A 26860-nucleotide genomic window follows, 5' to 3' on the forward strand; every position below is an offset into this window, starting at 1 on the left:
AGCAAGAAACCCATTAGGCCCAAGTGGCAGGAATAATGGATCACAGGCCCAACAAACAAATAAATGGGTCTTGAAGAGGCAAGCGGGCTCAAAGAAGCTAGGAAAGAAAGAAATAACATCCCATGGGCAGAGTATGAGGTAGAAAAGTGAGAAAGGGCCGCCGCAAGCCCAAGACAATGCAAACTAAGAGAGTAAGGAGTTTATGGCAAGTCCATGAACCCCAAAAATAAAGATAAGGTTATTAGGCCGGAGAAGCCCAATGAAGTTAGTAAAAAGCCCATGGGAGTGTAGAATTAGCAAACGGGCCGAGAAAACCCAAAGAAAGCAATTGGGGCATGGATGCCCAAAGGAAAGCCCAAAGGGACATAGGAGCCCATGAGTAAAAGCAAAACAGTGCCCATGACAGGCCACTGAGAAAAAGGATAAACGGCTGGTCCAAAAAAGAGGTCCAGCAGGATTAAGTTATTACGGCAGGAATAACAATTCAACGTGGCAGGTAATAAAGAAAATCAAAAGTGGGCTAAAGAAATGTAAGGCCCATCATCATACGAAGCCCAGCTCTTGAATGGAGCAAAAAACCAAAGGAAAGCCCACATGAAAGGCCAAGAAACGTAGACGGAGAGTCTCCAGGTCGCGGCAAACGCATGAGCAGCAGGCAGGCAGGCTCTTGGACAAATTTGAAAGGGAAGCACGTGCAAGGCCCAGGCGTCACCAGCCTGTATCTAGCCAATATAGGACATGGTGGGGCCATGGGCCAAAGGTAAGAGGTAAAGGGGGTATGGTTTGGTGGTGGGGAGAGGGGAAAAGATCTATTTGCGGCTCCTGCCCAAGCCTCTTTTGGGAGATACGTCCTGCTGGGATGATAGACCACTCAAAAGAGGCAAGTTTAAGGGGGAACTGTTGGGTGCATGCTCTGAGAGTAGAGAGAGAAAGCATTAATACCGTGGCAGGAAGAAATGTTACGGTATACAGAGGAACAAAACAAACCCGCCTCTGTCTGGCAAGGGTGGATGTTGCATAGTCCTGGTGGTCGGCAAGTACACCCAGACCAGACAAAGGCGGTTAAGGGGCAAAATGGTAAAACACTAGCCACAGCAGGCGCTATAAAAAGGCTCTTGCCATGCCCTGTACAGGGGATCGGGAAAAAAAACAGAGTATATTTTCGGGAGTGAAAAGAAAAAACAGAGCAAGAAGAAAAGAAAAAAGATAAGAAAGAAAACAGAGAAGAAAAGAAAGGAAACTAAAGAAAAAGGAGAGTTAGTTCAAGGGGCATGCACCAATAGATCGGTTTCCCTCTCTCCCCCTTCAAATCTTACTTTCTTCCAAAATGCAAACAAAGACTCTTTCCTTTTGGGCAATAACCATTCAGGTCCGACTCCCTCAAAGCCATTAATCCCCATGGCAAGATCTTTTTCCTGGAGGATTATTTGCATTGAAAAGAGGCGTTCTCTCCTCTTTGGCCTTGCTGCGGTAGATTAAGCTTAAAACTTAATTTATGCCTATTTAAATTAGTCAGTATTATTTTCTTCATTTTTTCTCTGTGATTGATATCACTATGACCGTAATCATGCTTTATTAGTAAGGAGTACATAGCCATTTATTTAAATAGTCAGAATACTCTGTTTTAGTTATTATTATATCTGCCTGTCGTAACTCGTCTGTAATAGTTCTGCTTGCCGTAAGTTTACTCTTGGCATACAAGGCATAAGTTTGTGCACAAACCGGCTCAAGTTGAGTTACAATCGGACCGGCCCCAGCTCCCTTACTTAGAAACACTAGGGCCCATCACCGCAGGAGGCAGCCCAGCCCATTACCGTAGGAGACAGCCCGATACACCATATACAAAAAAGGCCCCTACAACCGTAAAATCTTAACCGAAAATACTTTTTCAGTACTTTTTTTGCGTTCAAGATTTTTTATCCACGTGATAAACGGAATGTACCTGATATTTTCACTTGCTTGATTTACATTTGTCGTTTTTCTTTAATTTGGTGTGTCATTCTTCTTCATGTATAATACCATGTCACTCACATTAATTTCTAAAATGTGTAACATTCCACATATAAGAGTTTGACTTGTATAAGCGAAAGACAATTGAAATACAATTACCTAACTAATGAAGGTAACTATAATGTACGGAGCCATGGTTGGACTTGGGGCGAGCAATGGCCCCCTCAAATTTGTTTTTGTTTTGTTTTTGTTTTTGTTTTTTTTTTTTTAAATATTATTATATATATGAATACTAACTTTAGAAATTTTGTTTTAGAAATTTACACTTTTGTACTCTTAAAAATATTATTGATTCTTTTAAAAGTATTGTTATATTCACAAATTTTTCTATAACATTTATATAAAATATTAAGATAGCAAATGCTTATTAGTTCACATTTAGGCCAATTACTCACATTATTAGCAATTTATAAAAAAATTTATAGTTCAAACATTTTCCTCATTTTAAAGACCATTAAAAAATTTATAAGTCCAAAATCTAAAAAATAAATATACAAGCCCAAAAAAATTAGTACAACAACAAAAATTACCAATAGTAAAACTAAAAAATTAAGCCTAGTCAACTAATTTTACCTAAATCAAACAATCTAACCCTTTAAAAAAATTTAAACAACTAGCAGTTAAGCAACTAAGTAGTAACAAATTCAGAGGTCGAAATCACTGCACAAAACCAACAGCAAAGCCGCCCTGCTTAATTCTAAGTTTTGACTCCATCCCTGGTAACTATATTCTTCAAGTTGAAAAACCAACTGAGATATATGCATGCTTTTGCCATATTCAATGCATTTGCTAAAACTGAATTACATTCCCACGATACAATTGAATATAGAACCCAGACAAGTTGAAAAAATGGGGGAATTTTATAAATAAAAAATTTCCCAAATTCTTTAGAACCACATGATACTCAAATTTTGAGATAATAAATAATTCAATAAAAATTCCAAATTCTTTAGAACCACATGATATTCAGATTTTGAGATAACCATTAGATGAGAATGTAATATGTTCAAAGATTAGATATTTTCTATTGAAGAACATGACTAGTGCAAAAATATCACATAATTTTTATTTATGTTTTGCAGCCACAATGCTTAATATTTTATTTATATTTTCATTTTTAATGCAACTGCATAAAGGCAGGAATCTCCAAATAGTCTTAGAAAAATGCTCTTCATGCTACATGTGTGAACTTACATACCTACTAGGAAGACACTATAAATAGATGACAGCAAAATGAATGCACCCCAGAAAAAGAAGGCTAATTTTTTTTTTTATATTATCTTTTTATAAATAGATGTCACCTTCACATCGTATTGTTGGTAGGTTTTTCAAAAAGTTACATTTTTTTTTTTATATATTATTAATGTCATCAATTTAATATATATATATATATATATGTGTGTGTGTGTGTGTGTGTGTGTGTGTGTGTGTGTATTATGGATTTACTTATATTTAATTTCTCTTTAGGCCATTCAAGAGATATGGAGGATGATCCATTTGTGAGGAGCACTAGACAGAGACGACATGATTATAATAGTGAGACTGTGAACAAAAATTCTAATATCTATATACGCACTACTTTAAATGAAAATGGTGTTGTCACCCCAAATGTATCTGAAGACCGAATTCCTCCTGGTAATAGTCACTTTAGTAATAACGTATCAAACATAGAATGTCATACTGACATGCTACATTTATATTCTTTAAAATATTGTTAGCATGCCAAATTATTATTATTTTATAATTTATAACAATGCATATATAGAAATTTAATTCTTAGATTTTGCTAATAATTGTTTATTTAATAATATGTTTTGGGTGGATGAAATTACAACAAATTGTTTTCCTAATTGGTCCAATTAATCATTGTTAAGTTTTATTAATTTTCTTAGTTACATTTTTTAATGTTTTGGGTTGTAGGTAGAAAAAATAAGGTTCGAGAAAGTTTGTTTAAAACTAAAAGAATAATTTCCAAATTTTATATTCTTTTTAATAATTCACAAAATGTTATAAATAACTTTTACTAAAAAATGAAAATTTTCGTTAACTTGCCTTTTGAATTTCTGAGAAAAATTGTATTATTTTCATTTTGATACGACAAAATTTATATTTATGATTTATGATTGTTTTTATAATAAATAAAATATGATTACGAAATACATTACTCTTTATTAAATTAGTTTAAATTGTAAAAAAATGATAATAATAAAACCATCATAAAATAATTATTATGCGCAACGCACGGGTCCGCGACTAGTTAATTATAATTTTGGATTCCATGTAACTTGTAGCCCTTTAATTATGTTATAACCAATGGAAGATGTGATATGGGTTGTATTCAGTGGATGCACAAGATGCCTTTTCAAATCCGAGATATGTCTTATATTTCCTAGTGGTACAATTTCTATCTGTATTTTCCTTTAACATGGGAGGAAATAACTTTTTAGTATCATCCCTGGAAATAGTTTTTTAATCTCTTTTTTTTCCCCTAAAAGATTAAAAAGAAACAGTGATGGGGATTGCGTTACAGGGTTTGCAAGAGCCTTGGGTAGCACTTTCGGCTGAACTATGGGCGCTCAAGGATGGACTCCTCTTAGCACAACAGTGGGGAATTTCATCTCATAGTGTTGAACTAGATGCAGAAATTATAATTGGCATGATTATCAATTCTTACAATAACCAAGTAACGGAACCCATTTTATCTGATTGCAGGAACCTCTGGAAGACATTCCCCAACTTAACTGTGGAAAATGCCTTCCGTGAAGAAAACTAAAGTGCTGATGGTTTAGCAAAGTTGGGAAACTGATTTTGTGATATTTGATAACCAATCGCCTGTGGTGGTTCCCTCTGGCTTTTGATAAAGCCGAGTTGTTTTGTAATAAACTGATTGTTTACTAGTTTATCATATATCCTGTTTCTACCTAAAAAAACAAAACAAAATAAAAACCAACAACCTTTCAAGTTTTTCATTATTTCTTGTGTTCCTGGGACATTGTCCTCAGTGGCTATCAGCCGAATAATAGTTATGCAAGGCTGCAAGTAGAGCCATGGTGACTAAATCACTTTTTAAAATGAAAATTTTGGAAGATAGAAGAGCCAACCATATGCTCAGCAAACTAACAAATTTGTCACAATAGTATCATCCGCAACAGATATGGAGGATGAATGGAGTCATTATTGATTTATTGCCATCCTATTCTTCCACTATTAATTTTCTAATCTAGAAAAGAAACTTGTCGATCATTTGCTTGCTTAATACTTTCATACTTCCACAAATTATGAGAAAAGATGCAGCATGTAGTAATATTTCCACAGATAATTTCATTAAGCAAAATTTTAAAAAAGATCAACATAAAAAAGGGTTTTTTACCAATAAACTCTAGCTCAAACTGCACTTCCACCATCCAAAATAATGAGATGGAAAGGTCTTGGATTTAAAAATCCCCCAAGTATGTATAGCTTAATAGTAACAAGATTAAAAAATGCCTCTCAAAGCATTAACTAGCTAATGTTTATGGTACAGATGTGTTTAACAAATTTAATAATGAGGAGGGGCACTTTAAATTAAAATTACAGGAAGACACAGAGGCAAATATAGACACTCGACAATGCTCAAGACTTCAGTTGCCAGCTCCTTGAAGTAATGGTGAAACCTCTTGATATACCAACAGGAAGAACTAGCAGAGGTAGACTTCAAAATGGCTCAGATCATACACGAACAGGAAATTCTTCAACTTTTCAAGTAAGAATTAGTTATGATTGTCTATCAATTATTTCCAATTAATTTAACCCTTTGTAAATAGCTCATAGATGGTGGAAAGGCCTAGGTCTGGCTAAACAGTTGAAGCTTGCCAAAAACCAACCACTTAAATGGTACATGTGGACAGCGGCTTGCCTCACTGATCCAAGCTTGTCAGACCAAAGGGTTGAGCTCACAAAACCCATATCTCTAGTTTACGTGATAGAAGACAACTTCGATGTTTATTATGGAACCCTAGATGAACTCACTCTCTTCACAAATGTGGTAAATCAGTATGTGTCTATTATAGAACAGTATAACTTGCTTTTACCATTTCACATGCTCAATTACAACATCTCTTTGCACGTAGATGGGAATTCGCAGCTACTAAGCAATTACTTGATGACTCCTTGAAGATATGTTTCCTTGCTCATAGGGTCTGTTTGGATACTGCTTATTGCTGAAAACTAAAAATTAAAAACTGAAAACTGAAAACACACTGTAACAAAATAATTTTTAAATATGTGAATAATGCCGTAGAATCCAGTTTTAAAGAAAAATTTACTAAAATCCGTACTTGCAAGTCCCATGAACAATGCACAGGACCCACACAAAAGACACAAATGCGTTGCTATCCAAACCCAACCTTAATGGCATTACTAACAAAATCAGCTACAAGGTCTATAAAAAGAACGGATGGAACCCTATAGACTCCATAAAGAAGGTGATATTTTGACAAATGATCAACACCAATATATTTTATATGTCAACATTCAATTTTGAAAGCGATTACTCATGCTGTACCTCTGAGATTGTTAATTGTTAAAGTGGGCAAGATTGTGTAATGCCTTCCTCTTAGAAGCACAATGGTTTGCTTCTGGGAACTTGTCAAAGGCAGAGGAGTACCTGAAGAATGCTCTTGTTAGTACAGGGTTGCATGTGGTGCCAGTTCACATGTTCTTTCTCTTGGGTCAGGGTATTGTTAAGGAGACTGTCAATCTTTTGGACAATAGTCCAAGCATACAGAAACAACTGTTGGGCTATGGGATGACATTGGAAGTGCCCAGGTACATTACATTCGCATGTAGCCACCCATGATTTATAACCATTAATAAGGAAGTGATTCCACCTATAGATATCAAGTGGCTTAAAGGACAGTGGTTATTGATTGTTCTTTCCTAGGACCATATAACAAGTCAACAACTCATAATTTTTGTTGGGCAGTCAAGAGTGAGGTAAGAGTTTCCTTAAAAAATAAATAAATAAATAACAAATGAAAATTTCATAATTGATATGTTCTGCAACATCTAAGGTTAATTAATTATTAACAAAGATAGTATTAACTGCAGGATCAAAATAGACTTGATGGATCCTACATTGAGTGCTACAGGAAAGAACATCAAGGCTCTGCACAAAGGCATGTTATCAAAATGATTTCAAACACATGGAAGCAAACTCAACAAGGATTGCTTTACCCCATATCTGTTTCCAGCATCTTTTATAAAAGCTTCTCTTAACACTGCTGCAAGGATGGTTCCTATGATATACAGTTATGATAACAACCCCTTTCCAAATTCCAAATCGTGATAAGTACATGAAGTCACTGCTCACTGCTGCAAGAAATTCTTTAAAAAAAAAAAAAAAAAAAAAAAAAAAAAAAAAAAAAAAACCCAGAAGTTTCAGTTTCTATGAAGTTTAGCAATTTTATTCTTTCAGAACCAATGGAAGATCTGAGGAGGCATGTAAAGTAGTTGGCAGTTTTCAGCCACTTGGACATGCAATACCCTAAATTTTAAGTGCTTTAAAATTTTTATTTTCCGGAATAATAAATTAAATGATTACACTTCCTAAATCCTAACTCTGGTACTAATTTGAGAAGTAAACATTCCAATACTGTATACTAGGTGAGAAGAAGAATAATATAGAAAAAAAAAATTTAAATGCCTTATTTATTGACAAATAATTGTTATTTCCTTGTAGTTAAAAAAATAAAAAATCAAAGTCAATTTTCCAGCAATATAGATATTTAATCATTGAAGATTGAATAGCGTACAAATGCCAAAATAACAAGGCTAAGATAACATTTTCACATCATGGTAAACCTGGTATCAGTATTACAATCCTAGTCCAGCAATGTCATCACCATCAGCCAAGGTTATACATATGCAAAATCTCATAAAGAGTAAAAACAGAATTGGAAAGGCAAAATCAAAAGAGCAACTACTTGTCCAGAGACAATTCTAGTTTGAAATGGAAATACTTATTTGACTTCCCCAGTTCCACAAGCTCCTTAGCTTTTTCAATCTCTGTCTCCTTGACCAATCCATCTACCACACGCCTCAGTAACGCTATATCAATGCGCAACCTTTGTTTGATAACCTCCACGCATAGCTCATGAGCCATATCGAAATCACCCTCTTCACAAAGACATGGAATGAGGGTCATATAAGTAACCCAGTCAGGACTACAGTCATTTTTTTGTATTTCATTATACCACCACTTCGCTTCATCCAATTTCCCATCTTTGCAAAACCCTTTAATCAAAGCATTATAACTGATCACATCAGCTTCAATTCCCTTGCTCCCCATTTCATCGATCAACTTCACTGCTTCTAATATCCTGTTCTCATTAACCATTCCTCGCAACCTTGAATTGTAACTTCTAATATTATGAACAACATTCTTTCTCTCCATCATAGCCCATATCTTCTCTCCTTCCAAAAATCTGCCATTACTATAAAACCCTTCGAGCAGAGTATTGAATGTAAATGAATCAGGCTCCATCCCATTCTTCTCCAACTCATCAAACATTGAAAGCGCAGTATCCAAAGAACCCATCTCACAAAATGCCTTAATAACAACATTATACGAGACCAAATCTGCTTCTATTGACAATTTGGGCGGTAATCCTCTAAAAATCTCATCAACTTTATCGAATTTCTTCGCGCTAACACAAGCAGCCAAAAGGGCATTGAAGGACCTAACCGTACGAGGACAATTCAGGTCAGGCATTTCATCAAACACCTTGTGGGCATGATCAAACATGCCGGCTTTCCCATACAGGGAAATGAGACGGATGGCAAAGCCTTCAATGGCGATTTCTGGGTACTTCTTCTGGGCCTCTAGGATCTCTTCGATCATAGAGAACTTCTTGGCAGTGGCGAGGCGTCGAACCGTGGACTCATAGATGCTGTGCCTGGCTCGAAAGCGGTCAGACTCGGAGGATTTCTTGAAGCTGTCGACAGCTTTTTGGATTCTACGCTCTTTGGTTTTTGCGTTTTTGGCTGAGGCTTTGACAGTGTTGGTTTGTGTTGCTGTAGATGCAGCAGATAGAGAAGTGGCGAAGATGCCATGGAGGCGACGGTAGAGCTGGGAGGAAGACATACTTGTTGTCAGTCTAACCGAACAAAGGGTTTTGACTTTGTTAGTAGTTTCTACTCTTTAGGGGTTTAAGGGTTTTACTTATGCCACTCTTAGCTTTGTGTCTTATAGAAGTTCATTTCATTGTTATGAATTTTATGCAATGTGATGTTTTTTAACGGACACGAATATGATGACAAAAGAGTTCCGACTTTTTCACACCGTTCATATATTTTTTTGTTAAGATGTGTGTGAAAGTAGGTGATTTTTTTTTTTTTTTTTTTTTTTTTTAATGTTCGTAATATTATTAATTTTTTTTATTGGACTTTTTTTTATTAAATTAGCCAAACCTAAATCCCATAATATGAATATGATTTTAAATAATTCAATATTTCAAAATTTACGTTTTAATTATAAAATAATTTCTGGTCATTTCAAGACAAAAAGGAAAAGAAATCCTAAGAGATATATTTAATTGATATTGGGTATATGTCTTCCTCTCATAATCTATTTGTTTATTATACATTTTCTAACATAATTTGATATTTTAGGAAGGGAATATTTGAACATTGAATATTTTTCTTGAGAATATTAAGGTGTATTTATTAGAAATACGAAGAAGTGTCAATTGAATTATAAAACTTTTGACGTTCATTATACACTTAAACGTAAAATTTTAAATAACTTTAAATAAGCTTATTCTCAACTATTTATAAGTTGTTTAAGAAATAAGCTACGAAAAAGTATAATTGTATTTGGTAAAAAAATATATATTCAAAAAGTTGTACACAGTACATTAACTAACAATGAATAAAATAAAATTAAGGACCAAAATACAGTAGGAGTACCTAAACACTAGGCCATATAGGTAATTTTAGATCCTAAAATAATCACCTTTATAATCCTTAAAAAAACATAAATGGACCGCTTTTAGTCTTTAAAAACTAAAAATAGTTGATCCTACCCTTTAACAAACTTAAAGTTATCACTTTTGGTTATTATGGAGTAATGATGTGTCAGTTTTTAGTTTGGTCACATCTAAGAGATTAAACAAAATCGCTTTAAACTTGAAGGATTAAAATCATTTTTAGTCTACTTCAGAAACCAATGGTGTGTATATATATACATACATACATACATACATATGTATGAACAAAACCAATGGTATATTTAAGCTAAGAAATCCTATTAAAAAAAATAAAAACTAAGAGAAACAACACTTCTAAACCTTTAGTGTACATTTTCATTATTCAATAGAACACTTATTAATTGTTTTTCTTCTTTTCTTTTTAAATGAAAAAGGGCAAATGCCAATTTGACTTTTAATGATTGTCCCATTTAAGTTCTGAAATTTCAAATTCAGAAATCAAATACTTAAAATTTGAAAAATGATTCTATTAATCTGCAATATAATTTGGACAATGATTTGTCATGTAATGCAAAATTTCTCACAGAAATGTCTTTAGAAGAAGTGTCTTTGATTTCTTCTTGAAATGATATACATAACTTCTTGTAGGTATCACATAAGAGCAAAAAATATTCATGTGTGTGTGTATGTGTGACTCCTAAGGCTTCATTGCATATTCGTAGCTGTTTGAGACTATTCCATAATTTATAGCATCCGTTTTGAATTCACCAACAAATTTTATTTACCAAACTGAATTCACATCTCCTAATATGTCAAATGCAGCTTAACCAGGAATAAAGCACAATTTGTTTAGGATTTGGATGCTGATTTGAATATGATCATGAACAGGCTAAGATAACACAAATCTGATCACACTTAACAAGGTCACACGGGTTTTGCATAATAACACGTTAAATTAAAGGCGTGATTTCACTAGGCTGGCTTGCCGCCCCTTGTGCAAGGGTCCATGTAAACTATAAAGCCATATATTCATATGATTCACTACCACATAAACCAAAGTTGAACCAAACAATAACTTGGGGGGGAAAAACTTAAACAGTGAATAGAAGCATGAGTTAAAACAATAAGAAAGATATCAAAGAAGATTAACTAGAACAGAAATTCACTATTCATCTAGAAGACATTTCAAGCTAGACTGGAAATAATTATTCAACCTCCCCTGCTACTCATAAAAGACATTGCACTACTCAGATGAAGGCTATTCATACTAGGACAGCAAAGCCATTGCACTACTCAGCTGAAAGGCAATTCAGACTAGGACAGCAAAACCATTGCACTAAGCAGCTGTAGGCAATTCTGACTAGGATAGCAAAACCATTGCACTACTTAGCTTAAGGTAATTTCAGGTGATAACGACGATAACTATTTGTCTTCCCAAGCTCCACAAGCTTCTCTGCCTCCTCCATTCTAGACACCTTAACCAGTCCATCCAACACACGCTGCAATACTGCACCATCAACAAGGATCTTTCTTTTGAAAATTTCATTGCACAGTTCGAAGGCTAGGTCCAAATCACCCTTCTCACAAGCAAAGGGAACAAGTATTTCGAAAGTCTTTCTATCCGGGGCACACTCACTCTTCTCTATTTCATTGTACCACCGCTTAGCTTCATCCAAGTTCTCCTCATTAACATACCCTATAATCAGAGCTTTGAAACTAAACACATCAAGTTTGACTTCCTTAGCCTTCATTTCTTCAACTAGCTCAACTGCCTCTTTGGTTTTGTTCACAATGGCCAATCCAAGCAGCTTTGCATTGTAACTCCTATTATCAGGAACAACATTCTTCTTCTCCATTCGACCCCATATCTTTTCACCTTCCAAAAATTGACCCTCCGAGTATAACGCATTCAAAAGGGTATTGAATGTAATCAAATCTGGCTCCACACCCTTCTTCTCCATCTCATCAAGCATTGAAACCGCAGAATCAAACGAACACATCTCACAAAAACCCTTTATAACCGTATTATATGAATACAAATCCGGTTCAATCGACAACTCCTTTGGCAACTCCTTAAAAAGCCCATCAACCAAAGGAAATTTCTTGGAGTTCACACATGCCCCCAAAAGGGCATTGAAGGACAACACCGTGCGCGTGCAATCCCGTTCAGGCATTTCATCAAACACCTTCCGGGCGTGGTCGAACATGCCCGATTTACCATACAATGTCATGAGTCGAGCGGAGAAGCCTTCTTTGGAGATATCTTTGTACTTCTTTTGGTCTTCAAGGATCTCTTCGATCAATTTGAAGCACTTAGCCCGACCAAGGCGGCGGACTGTGTCTTCATAAATGCCGGTTCGGGTGCGGAACCGTTCGAGCTCGGAGGACTTCTTGAACTTCTCGACGAGGCGTTTGAAGCTGCGTTCTTTGTAGAGATCTTCGGAAATGGCTTTGATGTTAGTTGCTGTGGAGTTTGGTTGGAGAGAGTTGGAGAAAGAGCGGCGTAGAATGCGTGAGAACGACATTGTTTTGTTTTTTGCTTGTTGAGACGCGTTCGAGGCTTTAGGAGGAAAGTGAGAGAGTGAAAGTAATGGAAGATTGTAAGCAAGGCCTTTGCTATTTGGTTTTTAGGAGGGTTTAAGGTTGGGGGTTTGTGTGTGTATGCGAGCATAAAATGGTCAGTATTGTCACTTTTTCGTTAGTTTTAAACAAATAATGTGAATTCGAGGTAGTTCAATTGGGTCTAAAAAGAGATTTAGTACGCGTTTGGATTGCGTCTATAGTAGAGCGTCTTGTGTCTGGCCTTTTTTTTTTTTTTTTTTTTTGAGAAGTGCGTTCTGTAATTGTGGTGACTTTTTCAGTCTCATGCATTATTCATAAGACCCATAAACCTCCTTTTTCAATAAAAAAATTCATTAAAAATGAATCCCACGGCACTATTTACACTTTTAAAAATTATTTTGTTACAGTGTTTTCAATTTTCAACAAAATAAGCAGTATCTAAACAGACTCATAGAATTCAATTTCGACTTATTCCAAAAATCAATTCGCATTTTGACCAGATAATACAGAACAATTAACATATAGTGAAGTCATAAATTTGAAATACCATCATATTTTAAAAATAAAAAATAAAAAGACAAACAAACAAAAATAATGTATATTACAAAAAGCCTTTAAACTCAATTGGAACTTCTTAATTTTTTTAAAATAAATGTTTAGGGTTTAAATAATTAAATCTCCCCTCTTATTATAACTATTGAATTTTGAAAAAAAATAATAACAAATGTATATTTGATATACACAATAAATTTTTAACCTATTGAAAATTATTCTAAGGAATTATTTGTAAAAATATCCTAACACAAACAAGTGTATATCAAATATAAATTAAGTTTATTGTGGATTCTAACACAAAAAATATATTAATCACATATACCAAATCTAAAACAATATTAAACCTCTAAAATCCTTTTATAATGATATCCTTCATGAATATCATGTTGGCACGAACCCAAGTCCTTTGGTGCTCTAAGAAACTCTTTTATAGATGTGTTGCAATGAACTCTCTAGACGTAATCTTTGTGGTTTCAAAACAATTTTACAAAGTCACTCTCTTTGACATTACAAGATAAGTTAGTTGAATCTATAGATTTTTTTTTTTAGTTCTGAAACAGCACAAGGTTTTTTCTTTTATAATTTTTTTTTCTTCTTTGCTCTTAAACGACAACCATTTTCTCACTTAAAATTGTGCAATGTGTGATTTATATAGGTAAATTAAAAGCCATCATGAATCCTTCTTCAAATAAAATTAGAATTTTGTTTCCTGTGGTTTCACTAGAAAGAGCCTTATGTGAGATACGGGTGATATCTTAGCACTTCAATGTTTCACTTTTAGTTGAGCAAAATTCTTTAGGGCCTGTTTGTATTAAGGGGAAAAAGAGAGAGAGTCGAGGAAAATAGAGTAGAGTTAATTGAAAATAAGTTAATATTAAGCCAAATTTACTCTATTTTACTTTATTCTACTCCCTCTCCCTCCCCTTCAATCCAAACAGGCCATTAGTGTTCCATTTCTTTAAGATCTTTAATGCAACTCTTGACAAAATTCTACACAAAATCGAATGCAAACAATTCCCAATTTTGAACACAAATTTTGTTATGGAGTTAACACACCATTGAAAAACTATCAAGGAAATTTATAATGTGTCCCCTACACAGCTTAAACTAGACAATCAACTTCTTAAATTCTCTCCAAATTGCAAATACTCTTAATAATTTTCTTCAGATTTAAACATTTTGCTAAAGCAAACCTGCGGATCATGCCTTTATATATGCCAATGGATTTGACAGTGGTGGAGTTGGGGTGGAGAAAGAAAGACAGAAAATGAGAGTGAACGATATTGTTTTGGGTCAAAACAGAAATGACAAAATGAAATATTGAAGTATTTCTATTATTAGGAAAACATTTACCAATTCACTTTTGGATGAGTATAAAATTGTTCTAGAAAATGAAGGAATCTATTAGGAAAACATTTACCAATTCACTTTTGGATGAGTATAAAATTGTTCTAGAAAATGAAGGAATCTATTTGTATTTTAGGAAGAATGTGGTGAATTATTGCTGTGATTAGAAAGGACTTCAATGTAAAAATAGGACTTAGGATGTTAAGACATATGTGATTCACTTGTTAGGAACATATGTCACTATTTTATGTAATTAACTAATCATTTGATAAAACGCACTTTACTTGTAATTGAGTAGATTTAGGATGTGTTTAATACTTCAAGAAACCTTGTTTCAAGTTCAAGTGTTAAACCATGCAAATCTGTCCAAGATTCAAGTCTGAAAAGTACCTGTCATTAAAGCTCGACAGCTAGCCATCTATTGAGCCTTGAAGAGCTGTTCTAGCTCGAGGCTTGACAGCAACTCGGTAAATAGGGTATTTGTCGAGGTTTATGAAAAACAAAGTTTCAGTTCTGCTTTGACTTCAATTCGTGATTGTATGTTTGGACTTTCTTTTCTCACAACCCTAGACATTTAAAATGATTATTTTAAGGGCCGTCAAAGATGACATAAGTTGCACAAGTGTTGAGCAAAGTTTGTTCAAGCAAATTGTAACCGGAGACAAAATTTGCTCTAATTCATCTTTCTTGTGAAGAAGCTGCTGTGTTTGTGCACCATAGGATTTTGTAACCAAGGAGCTTCTCAATCTTCATCGTCTGGATGAACTGAAGAATTTAAGAGCCAACAACCTTCTCTAGTTGATAATTGAAGTTGTGAACTGAGATCCGCACAATTGATTAGTCACATACTAGGAGCCGTGCATTACAAGGAGAAATTGTCACTATAGAACAAGTCCAATTGGATATTAAGGTAAGGGTTCAGCTATAAGTTGGTATAAGGTACTGGAATTCCTTTACTTATAACCGCTTGTTTTGATAATAGTGGATTCTCAGGAGTAGTGACCTTAAAATCACCCGGTAGGGTTTTTGTCGTGTTGATTTTCCCCATTCGTAAACAAAATCATCGTGTTAATTTATTTTCCGCTGCATATTTAGTTTATTGGTGATTTGTTTGTACTACCACGCGTTTGCATATTAATTCAATTAATTAATAAACTTGACTAATTAATCAATTAATTTATCACAAGGGGTCAATTCGTTTTTGGCCTATCATAGGAGCAAGACCAACAAAAAAAAAGTATGAGGTGTAAAAAAGTATGGGTTTTTAGGAGGGTTTAAGGGGTGTGATAAATTAAACCTCATACATTTAAATGTTTCAATTTGAACTCCATATTTTTATTATTATGCTAAACACTTGAAATTTATGAAACATTTGACTAATTGAGATCATATGTGGGGTTTTGTTTGGCATATTAATAAAAGGATGGGGCTTAAAGTGAAACTTGTAAAAGTATGAGGTGTAATTTGTCAAAAGGATTAATTTATGTTTATTTTTTTGGACTCTTCACAATTTTTTTTTCCTTGGATTAACTATCATATTACATTTTCATTAGACTTAACAAATCATACATGTTTGTAGTAAAGTAAAAAGAAATGATCGCACATGATAAAGGAATTTGGAGATAAGATGGAATATGAAACTTAGTTCTTCAAGTGATCATCCTCAAAATATTATGGATTTGATGAATATATATATATATATGTAAGGGCGTTCACTATGCAATGTGATGGGAATTTTTTCCCTTTTTCTTTGCAATTCATTAACGTGGTTGGATGCCCAAAATCACTAACCGTGCCACAAGATAGAGAAGACTGGTAGGTCAGTCAAATCGGTTTAGGCTGGTCAATGCGGTTGGTCATGTCGGTCGGGCCAATCTACATAACACTATATCGAAGATATTTTGCTTAATCAATAATCATCCTAACCTATCATTTAATCTACAATGTGTCCCATAAGCTTTAAAATTTAAACTGAACAATCAGCTTCATAAGTTCACTCAAAACTGCAAATAGTCCTCTGTTATACTTAGTTTTGGTCAAATGGAAACATTTTGCTAAAGCAAGAAGGCAGATTATGCCTTTATGTACTAATTGTTATGACTTTTTGAACTTCTCGATCGACAATGTATTGCAGGACAGTCTTTGTTGTAATGATGGGAGATGGTTTTGGTGATGGTGGAGTTGGGGCGGAGAGAGGCGGAGAAAGAAAGACCAAATGAGAATGAAAGAAGTTGTTTTGAGGTTAAAAGAGAAATGCCAAAGTGAAAATTAGGGGCATTAATTCAACTCATTCCAGAATTGGTTTCTGGAAAACATAGCCGCTCTTGATGAGCAAGGAATTGGTCTAGAAAATAAAGGACTCTATTTGTATTTAGGAAAAATAATGTGAAGTATTGCTGTCCTTAGAAAGGACTTCAGTGTACCATTAAGAGCAAGCCAAAAATTAAATGTACTATCATAAATATGAAAGGTTCTCGAAATATCCATTGGAAACCAAAGTGTTCACCATTCTCAAACCATCCACATGGTACACTAAATGAGACAATCCACAGCCTCTAGCATTGTCATGGTGGCTTAATTAGGGGAAAGAATTGTACTATTCTGGGGGGAGAATATATGCTTGTAAGTTATAACAAACCCACATTCATTCGTACTTTCCAGTCAACAAAACAAATGGCAATACGTGTAAAGAAACGATACAACAAGATAGCACAATTGTATTCATATAGTGATTAAAGAGCTAAATATTTTTGTTAGGAGACAGATTTGTGCTGTTTATTGAATATAGCTGCATATCAAGCATTTAATTATATAGCTCACTTCGACTCTAGAATGGAATATCAATCAACTAATACTAGTTCATTAGTATGATCCTAAATATGATAGATCCATCAATCAACATTGCAGGTTAATGCAAAGAGACAAACATGAGAAATTATTAGCCATTTCTTATCTTCTATGGCTATAACTAACAATGCATTTCAACAACCCTCTCTCTCTCTCTCATGTTAAATGAGTCCAGAAAACAAGAATTGTGCTTATTGTTAGAGGATTCCCAAAAACTGTAGCACCATCCACTCTCTCTCTCTCTCTCTCTCTGAGACACACACACATGTTGAACTTGTGAAGGAGTAATATAATAATCATACAATCTCCTATCAAACTAGTGCAAAAGCTCTCTCTCTCTAACTAGTGCCTAGTGGAATCAACATTCATTTTCTCTACAAAATGGAGTATGTAGGCTCTGCCTTGGATGGATTCATAACAAAAGAAGGTAACAGCAGGGGAAGGGTTGGACGACGGAGGTACAGCAATGACGATGGCACAGAGTACAAGTCTAAGAATCTCCATGCAGAGAGGAGGAGGAGGCAAAAGCTCAGTGATAGGCTCCTGGCACTACGTGCATTAGTTCCTATTATCACAAATGTACCACTCTAACACCCTTAATATTCTATGTTTTTAAATTTCAAGTAATGTTTTTCACAACCATTTTGTTTTTGTTTACAAAAAATGGGAAAAGGGGATTTGAATTTAAGTTATCCTTCATGTGAGAACTAGACAATGCTACTGTGATACAAAGCTCTTGATCATAACACCATCGTTTACTCAAAAACATCATATGTTAAGATATATGATTATTTTGCTTGTCTGTAGATGAACAAAGCAACCATTATCGAGGATGCAATTTCATACATTGAGGAGCTGAAGAACAATGTGAATGTTCTTCAGGGCCTACTTTACGAAATGGAAGCATCATCTGAAGAGGGAGCATTGCCAAGAAGTGAAGAAATTGATCCTGAAGAAGAGATGAGGAAAAGTGGAATTCAGGTTAATCAACTACTAGTTAATCAGTACTATTGGAGTCTTAGACGCATAAAGTTCTTTTAAGCATAATTGGTGATTCTCTTTGTTGATGTTCTTAGGCAGAGGTTGAGGTCACCCAAATTGATGGGAACAAACTTTGGATAAAGATCATCTTCGGGAAGAAAAGGAGTGGATTCACAAGACTGATGGAGGCCATGACTGCTTTTGGCTTTGAACTCACTGATACAAGTGTTACTACCTCCAAAGGAGCAATGCTTGTTTCATCCTGTGTTAAGGTTTGTAAAAACAAAAACTTTGGTGCCACCTTTCCAAAAATACTTTTTTTAAAAAAAATTAGTATTTTCTCCTTTGTACTAGCATGGTATCAAAACAAATTCATATCTAACTATAAAATCAAAGTAGGTACATACATGCAATGGTAACAGACTTGGAACCAACAATTAAAACAAACTGCAATTCACTGTCACAACGAATTGTCCTACACTTTCCCTCAGTTTTATACATGTACTTTCATAAGTCTTAACTGATAATGCTTATTTATTGTAAACTTCTCGTACTTTCAGGGAATTCATGGTGAAATAAATGAAGTCCAGCGCACCAAGGAGTTGCTGCTACAGATCATTAATGGCATATAGAGCAATTGGGAGTATTACTGATCAGTCATTGAACTGACAAAATAAATGGGCATTTTGCGTTGGTTTCTTGTCGATTTTCTGTTAATACCTTAGTTATTATGTTTGGTGACATGTAAGACAAGGCTTATTTATGCATTACTAAGATCAAATGCTTGTCAAATCCACACGTTGGTGGAGAAAAGTTCATCAAGTAAACAATGGTTGTGCTTTCCGGTTGTGGATCACTACTTGATAATAAAATAAAAATATCACCTTTTTATTTCATGTTTATGCTTGAACACGACTTTCAAGTTGCAATACATAGTATATTCCAACTATTGACAGTTCGGGAAAATAAAAAAATCTGATGAAAAATTAGTTTTCTTTAGGAGCATTGCCATAAACTAGTTTTAAATCCAATTAACTGCAACACAGAACGCATCGTTTAATGATAGTGATCCCGGTCTTTCACATATTTAATCTCGGAAAGTATAGTATTACTATATTAGCTTAATTAATCATTTGGGAATAAAAACATGTTCCCCTTATTTCTTTCTTTATTTAGTAACTCAAAGCAATAATGCTTCTTCCTTAAAACTATAATTTTTAAATATAAAAAATAATTTATGAAAAACATTACAGGTTTGGGGCTTGAGAGTCTTTTGATTCGGTTTTAGGTGAGAAAACCATGTACTAGAGTTAGAGTTGTTCTAATAGGCACATTAGAAATTTTAATTTTATTTATTGATAAAAAATTGATTTTATTTCAAAAGAAACTTGCATGGGTGTCACAAAAAAAATGAGAATTACAGTCACTCTCATAAAAAATTTCCGTAATTTCTATTTGTTTGATTGTAACAAAATAACATTATAGTGATGATAAGTAAAGATGTTCTGTCAAAAAAATTTATAGTGCTTTCAATAATATCTTATCAAGCAATTATTATTTCACGTATCCTATATATGAATTCTCCTCATAGTGCATGAGTTCCACCATCGAAATGCGTTAGACCTACAAAATAATGGGAGTCATACACTATAAGAGGCAGAATGTATACATTCAAGGCCTAAGATACCCTCTCCTTGTCAAGAGTATTGAACACAGTAAAAGCGATATATGAAGTTGGAAGAAGCATTACTGTGACACTAATAAATATTCAAGCCAAAAAAAAAAAAAAAAAAGATACCAATAAATATGTTTGTAAATGATTTTGCAAAGGGCATTACCATTGACCTCTGTTACGACAACCTTAAAATTGTTAAGGCGGTTGTGGTTGCATAAAAAGTGTAAAACATTTTGAGAATGTTCATTACTTTGCAGTTTGCACTACAATCAATCGTTTGAAGACTTGAAGCGAAGTTTTCTTTTAATTATTTAGGAGTTTTCAAGATCTAGGGAAAATAGCAAAACTATTATTTCTTATGAAAAATGAAATAATGTAGTTGAATAGCTATGAAGGATTGCTATGTTTGTTTTGGCCATAATATTTTATAAAAAATAAATCATTTTTTAAAATATATTTTCTATAAAATTATTTCATTCTCCTATATTTGGTAATAACTTTAAATGAGTTGAAAAACAACTTCCTAACTTCCCTTATTTAAGGGGGAGTTAGAATTGTTCCAAAAAAATTTAGTAGAAAACAATATCTAAAAATAAATCATATTTTTTTTATTAACTAAATATAGTTTTCTTTTGACTCATTTTTTTAATGTTATCAAATACTGAAAATTTATCTTTATACAAGCTTTTCTATTGAAACAAATGGAGCCTTTATTTATTTATGTAAAATTAAGGGGAAAAAAAAAAGGAATGAATGGATAATTAAAAATTGTAAGGCCAGCACAGTATGTTAAAATATCCAATTTAGGTGTTAAAATATCCAAGATGGGCAAAGCTAGTTTGTCTAACTCTTCCGAAAAGACTGTAATGGAGGCCACTTGTATGGAAACAGACAATTGCAATGATCCACTTTTGGAAAACAGTGCTATCATTGTTTTTTTTTTTTTTTTTTTTTTGAGGCCATTTGGTTTAGATCTAATAAGTGATAATGGAAGAAACACAGCCTTTTGGCATAACAGTGATTATATCAGGTTGGCACGAAAAAATGCAGATACAACATGGTTCTCACGTGCCACTTTACCAAGGACTCTAAGCTAAATGTGCCTTGACTAATGACTGGGAATGGCAGATGGCTCTTTTATTAGAAGTTTAAACACACGTTTGGTATAGAGGTTTAACCCCATGTTTTTAATTTTTAAACAATATTACACATTTTTTCACACACTTTTTCACCTACACATATTTAAAAAAAATACAAACAGCATTACTAAAACACTGTTACCAAACACCCCTAAACTCCCAAATTCTAATGGTTTCCAAAACCCAATACATAATTAATTTCATATTATATGGTAATATTGTTGGTAGGATCAATGAAATTCAGAGAAAATGTAAATGAAAAGGTCTCTATGTAAATATATATATATATATATATATATATATATATATATATAGCAACTAACAATCTTCTTATGGAAAAAAATCAACCAACATTCAATACACCTACTAAAGACTTTTTTGTTTTCATTTAATACATAATAAGTCATTCAATTCTTTTCAAGCCTAAGCCTATCCAACGGCCAAGGCTACCCGCTTGAACCTCTCAAACATGTCAACAGAAATACGTGTAAAGATCCCATACTATATATATATATATATATATATATCTCTATGTGTTTGTCAAAATTCATGGAGGAAAAAAATGTCATTCACTTTCACTCATTCTTCTTTTGTAGAGAAATTGATGTTTTACATTATTAATTATTTCCGAATATCGCAAAATAACAGGAAAACCTTGTCCATACTCCATATCATAATAACCAACAAAAATTACAGGCTTAGTATTAATGAAGGAAATCAAAAAAAAAAAAAAAAAAAAAAAAAAAAGAAAAACCAAAATTTCTTTAGATACTATCTTGTTGAAGAACCTAATGCTAAAATTCCGAAAATTTTGCAGCTTAATTTCCAAATCTTATACCCAATTATCCATTTTTTACAGCCCTAAACAACATCTATGATCTGTACTCCAAATTTTCCTCTTCCAAAAATAAAAAATAAAAAACAAAAACAAAAACCCCAAAACACAAAAAGAGAAATAAAATATGAGACAAACAAAAAGAAGAGAACTCCATCTCTCTCATATGAAATAGTTATCTCTTATCTTTGAACTTGAAATCCCATATTCATCTTCCTGCTATTCTTCTCCAATATTAAGCCTGCACTCCACATTTAAATATAATGTTAATCAAAGAGACAAAATTGAACAAAAAGAACAAACTGAACATTTTAAAGTAATACTTTTTTGGGCTAATTAAAACTTACCCACGTGTGGTTCGACCTAAATTTAAGTTTGTCTACCTCCTAAATTTAAGTTTGTCTACTTGTGGTTTGAAATTTAACATTTTACGCATATGAGCTCTACTCCGTTACGCTTCTGTGACCTCCCTCTCCATATTCCATTAAAAACGCATTTTAATACAAATACATGACACAAAACAGATCAAAAGGTTAGGGTTTGAAGAAAATTTTTCATACTAAGTCAACTCTCCCTAAAGGAACTACCCATTTGTCATAATCACCATTTGAATCCCCACCAAGGCTAAATGCTTATTCTTGCCGGATTTCACGACTTCAGAGTCAGGGAGTGAAAAACAAGTGGTACCATTAATGGTTTAACTTGATTCTGGATTTAGTTTTTGACTTTCCTATGATTCTTGGTGGATTTTGGTCATTTGACTCATTTTTGAAGAAAATGAAGAGAGAAAATTGTGTTGAGAAAATTGATATGGGTCTTGAACTTGGGTTGGATACCTTTTGTGTCTAGTCTTCAGTGGAGTTTAAGTTCTCTCTCTCTCTCTCTCTCTCTCTCTCTCTCTCTCTCTCACGCACAAACCCAGCCAAGATTCATGCTCTATTTTCATTTCTTTTCTTTTCTTTTCTTTTCTTTTCTTGTTTGTCTTCTAAGCTAACATCGGAAGTTTGCTTCATTTTGATATTCAATTTGTAATTGTTTGAATTTTTTTTTTTTTTTTTAACGAAATGTTCATCCATCTTTTACAAAATTTTAAACCCTAGCTTTTTGATCCATTCAATTTATGTTTTTTTTAACGGCAAATGCAAAGGTGGGTTACAGAATCCTAATATATCAAAGCTTAAAGTGCCAAATTTAGGATTCAGTCAAATTTCAATCCACAGACACAGAGCAAAGCTTAAAGTGCCAAATTTCAATCCAAAGACAACTTAAATTCGGGTCAAATCACAAGAGGGTAAGATGTAATTAGGCCCACTTTTTTTTGTTAAGAAATAACTTTACAAAATTTTAATCAGGCTGTTTAATCAATAGCACAAAGACACAATTTTCCAAAATTTTCCGATCGGGTTTCTCAGCAACCAAACAGAGTAAAAGTGCCAGAGGAAAGAACAAATTAACGGGCCCAGAAAGGGTTTTACCCAGATCCAGAATCAAATAACAATTCAGAAACCCAGTAAAAAAATAAAAAAATCAGAGAAAAATTTAGTACCTTGAGGCTTACAAACTGGAGGATCTTCAAACAGAGAAAGAGAGAGTTGTTTATGAGCAACACCAATATCAAACAAAATCAGCCCTGAAGATGGATCATTCACTATGATATCTTTCACTGGCAGCCATAGAAAAAGCTCTTCCTGACTCAGACCCTCCAACCCTTTGAGCCCACCAAAGCTGAGGTTAGCCCTGATTACACTATCAAAGTGTACTCTTGTCTCAAACTTGGCTAAGCATGGCTGGTCCAAATGAACCTCTAGAAGTCCATTTTGGTCTAGGCTGTATGACTTTACACTGTCTGGGAAAAGCCCAGCCGGAAGGCCTTGGCTTTCAAGAAGGTTGTGGATGGAAGAGGTGGCTGTGAGAGGAAGATGGAGGAGAAGAAAGATCGTCAAGAAGGACATAGGTGTCAGAGACATTGTCACAGAGTTCTATTGGATGCACACACTATGTTTTGTTTTTGTTTTTAGGTTTAGGTTTTAAAAAGAGTGTGTTTTTATTTATTTATTTCTTTTAAAGGTTAAGTTTTCAAGGTTATTATTGGAAGTGGGGGCCAGAATGTACCGTCTTTCTTATGGGTTGGCATGAGATATCGACCAAATTACCCTTCGCTTAATTCAGGTTCTTGTTAAGGAATGTGTATAAAATAATGTTTTGGTTAGGGGAAAAGACCTTAATAGCCAAGAATTGGTGGAGTCAAATTTGTTTCACCGGAAGTGTTTTATTGGTGTAATTTTATTGGAAGTAGTGGTAAATAGTGTAGTAAGTAGTTAAGATCCATTGGTTTAACTTTGGCAACTGTATACAGTAGAAGACTTTTTCCACTTCAATATAATTACGTTTCACAAAAACAAAACAAAATTTTCATAGAATTATTACCAACAATTTTTAATGTTTAAACACTGAAAACTAAAAACTGTGGCAAAAAAAAAAAAAAATTGGTTTGATAAGAGATTTCTTTTAGGAGTGTTTGAGTTATGTTTCTTATTTTAGGGTGTTTGAATACTAAATTTAGAAAACTCTTCTAACCAGTTTTCAGTTTTCAAATAATATTGAACAATAACATTTTTATAAATACCACCGCACATCCCTGGTGTGATGATCATTCACAAGTATAAGTACTTGGGGTGTAGAGGATAAAGGTCAGGCTTCAAGTCTCCAATAAGAAATTTCATATACATATACACTTAGACTAGATTAGAGTAAAATTTCAATATTGTATAAAAAATAAAAATAAAAACTCTATGTCCTACCTAATTATACCACGTTAGAGAACTTTCTCTCTCTTCAAAAATATCGTTCCAAAATTTGAAATAGTACAACACCAACAAAGAAGTGAATGGTGTTAGGTTGGTGTGTTGGGAAGGATGAACTGCAATTCACAACTATCTATCTTGCGGCAATGTGTTTGAATAATATAATGCAATTTTTCCTTTTTCTCCTTTTAGGTACCCTATTCTTAAGCTAAGATAATTCTTTCAATAAGATTTAAGATTTTTTTTATCCAAACTATAATTGGTAATTCCATTATGGTTAGCAAAACGAATCCTATCACTCAAGGGCAAATTTTAATAATAAAGATAATTTTAGACATGATATTGGTAGGAGGATTTACTTATTTGGTTAAAAATATAATTGTATCTAAAAAAAAAAACTTATAAAAATCTAATTTAAATAAACTAAAAGAAGAAAATTGTAAAAACCTGATTGAAATGTATAATTAGCTCTGAAGTCAGAAAAAAGAGGGTGATCTAATAAATCCAAAAAAGAAATTGCTGATTTGGTATGAGACAATTGGTTTAAGGCTGAAGCATTAAAATAGAAAGGGTTAAAGAGGAATCTCATCATGTCACAACTCACAAAGGCACCATTTGTACACTCATTAGTCAGTAGACACAACCAGAAAAATACAAGAAGGGAAGTTGCTCATAGCAGAGGGTGAAAACTACGAGGTTTGAACTTTTGCCCCAAAAAATAATAAAGATTTTAATTTGATTAAAAAAAAAGAATAATGGAGAACTTTTTAATTTCGAATATTTGTTTTATTTAACAGCCGAGTGTATTTCAATTTTTTTCAGAGTGAAACAAAATTTTTGTGATTTCAAATTGCTAGTTGACATTTCACATTCATATGAATGTAACCCATAGATGATAGGGCATACTAAAGAAAAACTTTGTTATATACAAAAATTATATATATTCGAGTATGTTACTACAATAGGACGCTCCATATGTTTAAACAATTTATTTAAAAACTATAGATTATTAGTTCATAAGAAAAATATCAATTCTTTCCTCCCCGACTTTGACTATTACTCATAGTCCTTTAAAAAAGTTTTGCAGTTTAATAATATTGTTCAATCCTTTCTATTCCCCAATGAGAATATTTTTTTATTTTTTATTTTTTGTTTGAGTGAAGGATTCAAATTGTGTACCTACATATTTTCACAATAAAAAAAAAGTACTCATGTATATTTTTTTATTTTTTATTTTTTGTTTGAGTGAAGGATTCAAATTGTGTACCTACATATTTTCACAATAAAAAAAAGTATTCATGTGCTACGCTCTAATTTTCAAATGAGGCAATGGTCATGCAGTTATTTTAATTTTTAAAAATATTTTTTTTTAGTAAATAGTAATATTATTAGATTACACACAAAAATAATAATACTAGTATTTTAAACAGAATTTATAATACATTACTTTTTCAAAAATATTAGATGTACAACTTTGTTCACAATACTTTTTCATAATTATTAAAATAATCAATTGTGAGTAATGGAGAAAAAATAATATGTTTATGTAAATAGTTATATTTCCGCCACTTAAAATCGGTTATTTCAAAAAGTATAAAATAAAAAATAAAAAGATTTATGTATGTAGACTTTTTTTTTTTTTTTTTTTTTGGGAGAGACTGTTTAATTTTTAAGTTAAGACAGGGTGTTACATAACCCCAAAATTGCGGACATCGCAGACACTCAACAAACCATCAAGCAGATTAATGCTTTAAAGCTAATACTTGTATTCTAATAAATAAATAAAAAATTTAATACATAATCATGTCACTGAACAATAACATACATGATTAAATATAATATTGACAGCCACTTTCATTAGCTTTATGACTTTTTGGGGCATACCTAATTACATTTTCGTACACATTTTGATCGGAATGTCCTGTGCTTGTCTTTGACCTGACCTTGCTCAGGCCCCTCATTTCCCATCTTTCTCTTGACAGTGCTTTTTTTCTTTATTCAACCTGCTTTGTGAATATTTCTAGACAAAATGAAAAATAAAAGTGACAAATTGTACCTTAAAATTGTATTAATGAAGCTACACAAGTATTAAATGAGATTGTTATTCCTGGTTGATTACTTAGGCCAACATTTTACAC

The 26860-nt window shown here is 33.2% G+C and overlaps 4 protein-coding genes and 1 pseudogene across 4 annotated transcripts; 2 read left to right on the forward strand and 3 right to left on the reverse strand.

Annotated features, from left to right (window-relative positions):
- Positions 1 to 4522: 4522 nt before the first annotated feature.
- LOC126728790 ((3S,6E)-nerolidol synthase 1-like) lies at positions 4523 to 7376 on the forward strand (annotated as a pseudogene).
- A 379-nt stretch (positions 7377 to 7755) lies between these two features.
- Positions 7756 to 9246, reverse strand: LOC126727301 (pentatricopeptide repeat-containing protein At3g13160, mitochondrial-like). The gene has a single exon (XM_050432886.1). The coding sequence runs from the start codon at positions 9131 to 9133 to the stop codon at positions 7970 to 7972; it is 1164 nt and encodes a 387-aa protein (XP_050288843.1). The 5' UTR covers positions 9134 to 9246; the 3' UTR covers positions 7756 to 7969.
- A 1822-nt stretch (positions 9247 to 11068) lies between these two features.
- Positions 11069 to 12710, reverse strand: LOC126727302 (pentatricopeptide repeat-containing protein At3g13160, mitochondrial-like). Its single transcript, XM_050432888.1, has one exon. The coding sequence runs from the start codon at positions 12500 to 12502 to the stop codon at positions 11369 to 11371; it is 1134 nt and encodes a 377-aa protein (XP_050288845.1). The 5' UTR covers positions 12503 to 12710; the 3' UTR covers positions 11069 to 11368.
- A 4639-nt stretch (positions 12711 to 17349) lies between these two features.
- Positions 17350 to 19165, forward strand: LOC126729193 (transcription factor DYT1). Its single transcript, XM_050434879.1, has 4 exons — positions 17350 to 17867; positions 18096 to 18269; positions 18365 to 18541; positions 18830 to 19165. The coding sequence occupies exons 1-4, from the start codon at positions 17670 to 17672 to the stop codon at positions 18899 to 18901; spliced, it is 621 nt and encodes a 206-aa protein (XP_050290836.1). The 5' UTR covers positions 17350 to 17669; the 3' UTR covers positions 18902 to 19165.
- Positions 19166 to 21883: 2718 nt separating this feature from the next.
- Positions 21884 to 23952, reverse strand: LOC126727303 (uncharacterized). Its single transcript, XM_050432889.1, has 2 exons — positions 23465 to 23952; positions 21884 to 22159 (listed from the first exon to the last, which is right to left on the reverse strand). The coding sequence occupies exons 1-2, from the start codon at positions 23883 to 23885 to the stop codon at positions 22101 to 22103; spliced, it is 480 nt and encodes a 159-aa protein (XP_050288846.1). The 5' UTR covers positions 23886 to 23952; the 3' UTR covers positions 21884 to 22100.
- Positions 23953 to 26860: the final 2908 nt, after the last annotated feature.

This window comes from Quercus robur, chromosome 5, assembly GCF_932294415.1.
Source record: "Quercus robur chromosome 5, dhQueRobu3.1, whole genome shotgun sequence".
Taxonomy (NCBI): domain Eukaryota; kingdom Viridiplantae; phylum Streptophyta; class Magnoliopsida; order Fagales; family Fagaceae; genus Quercus; species Quercus robur.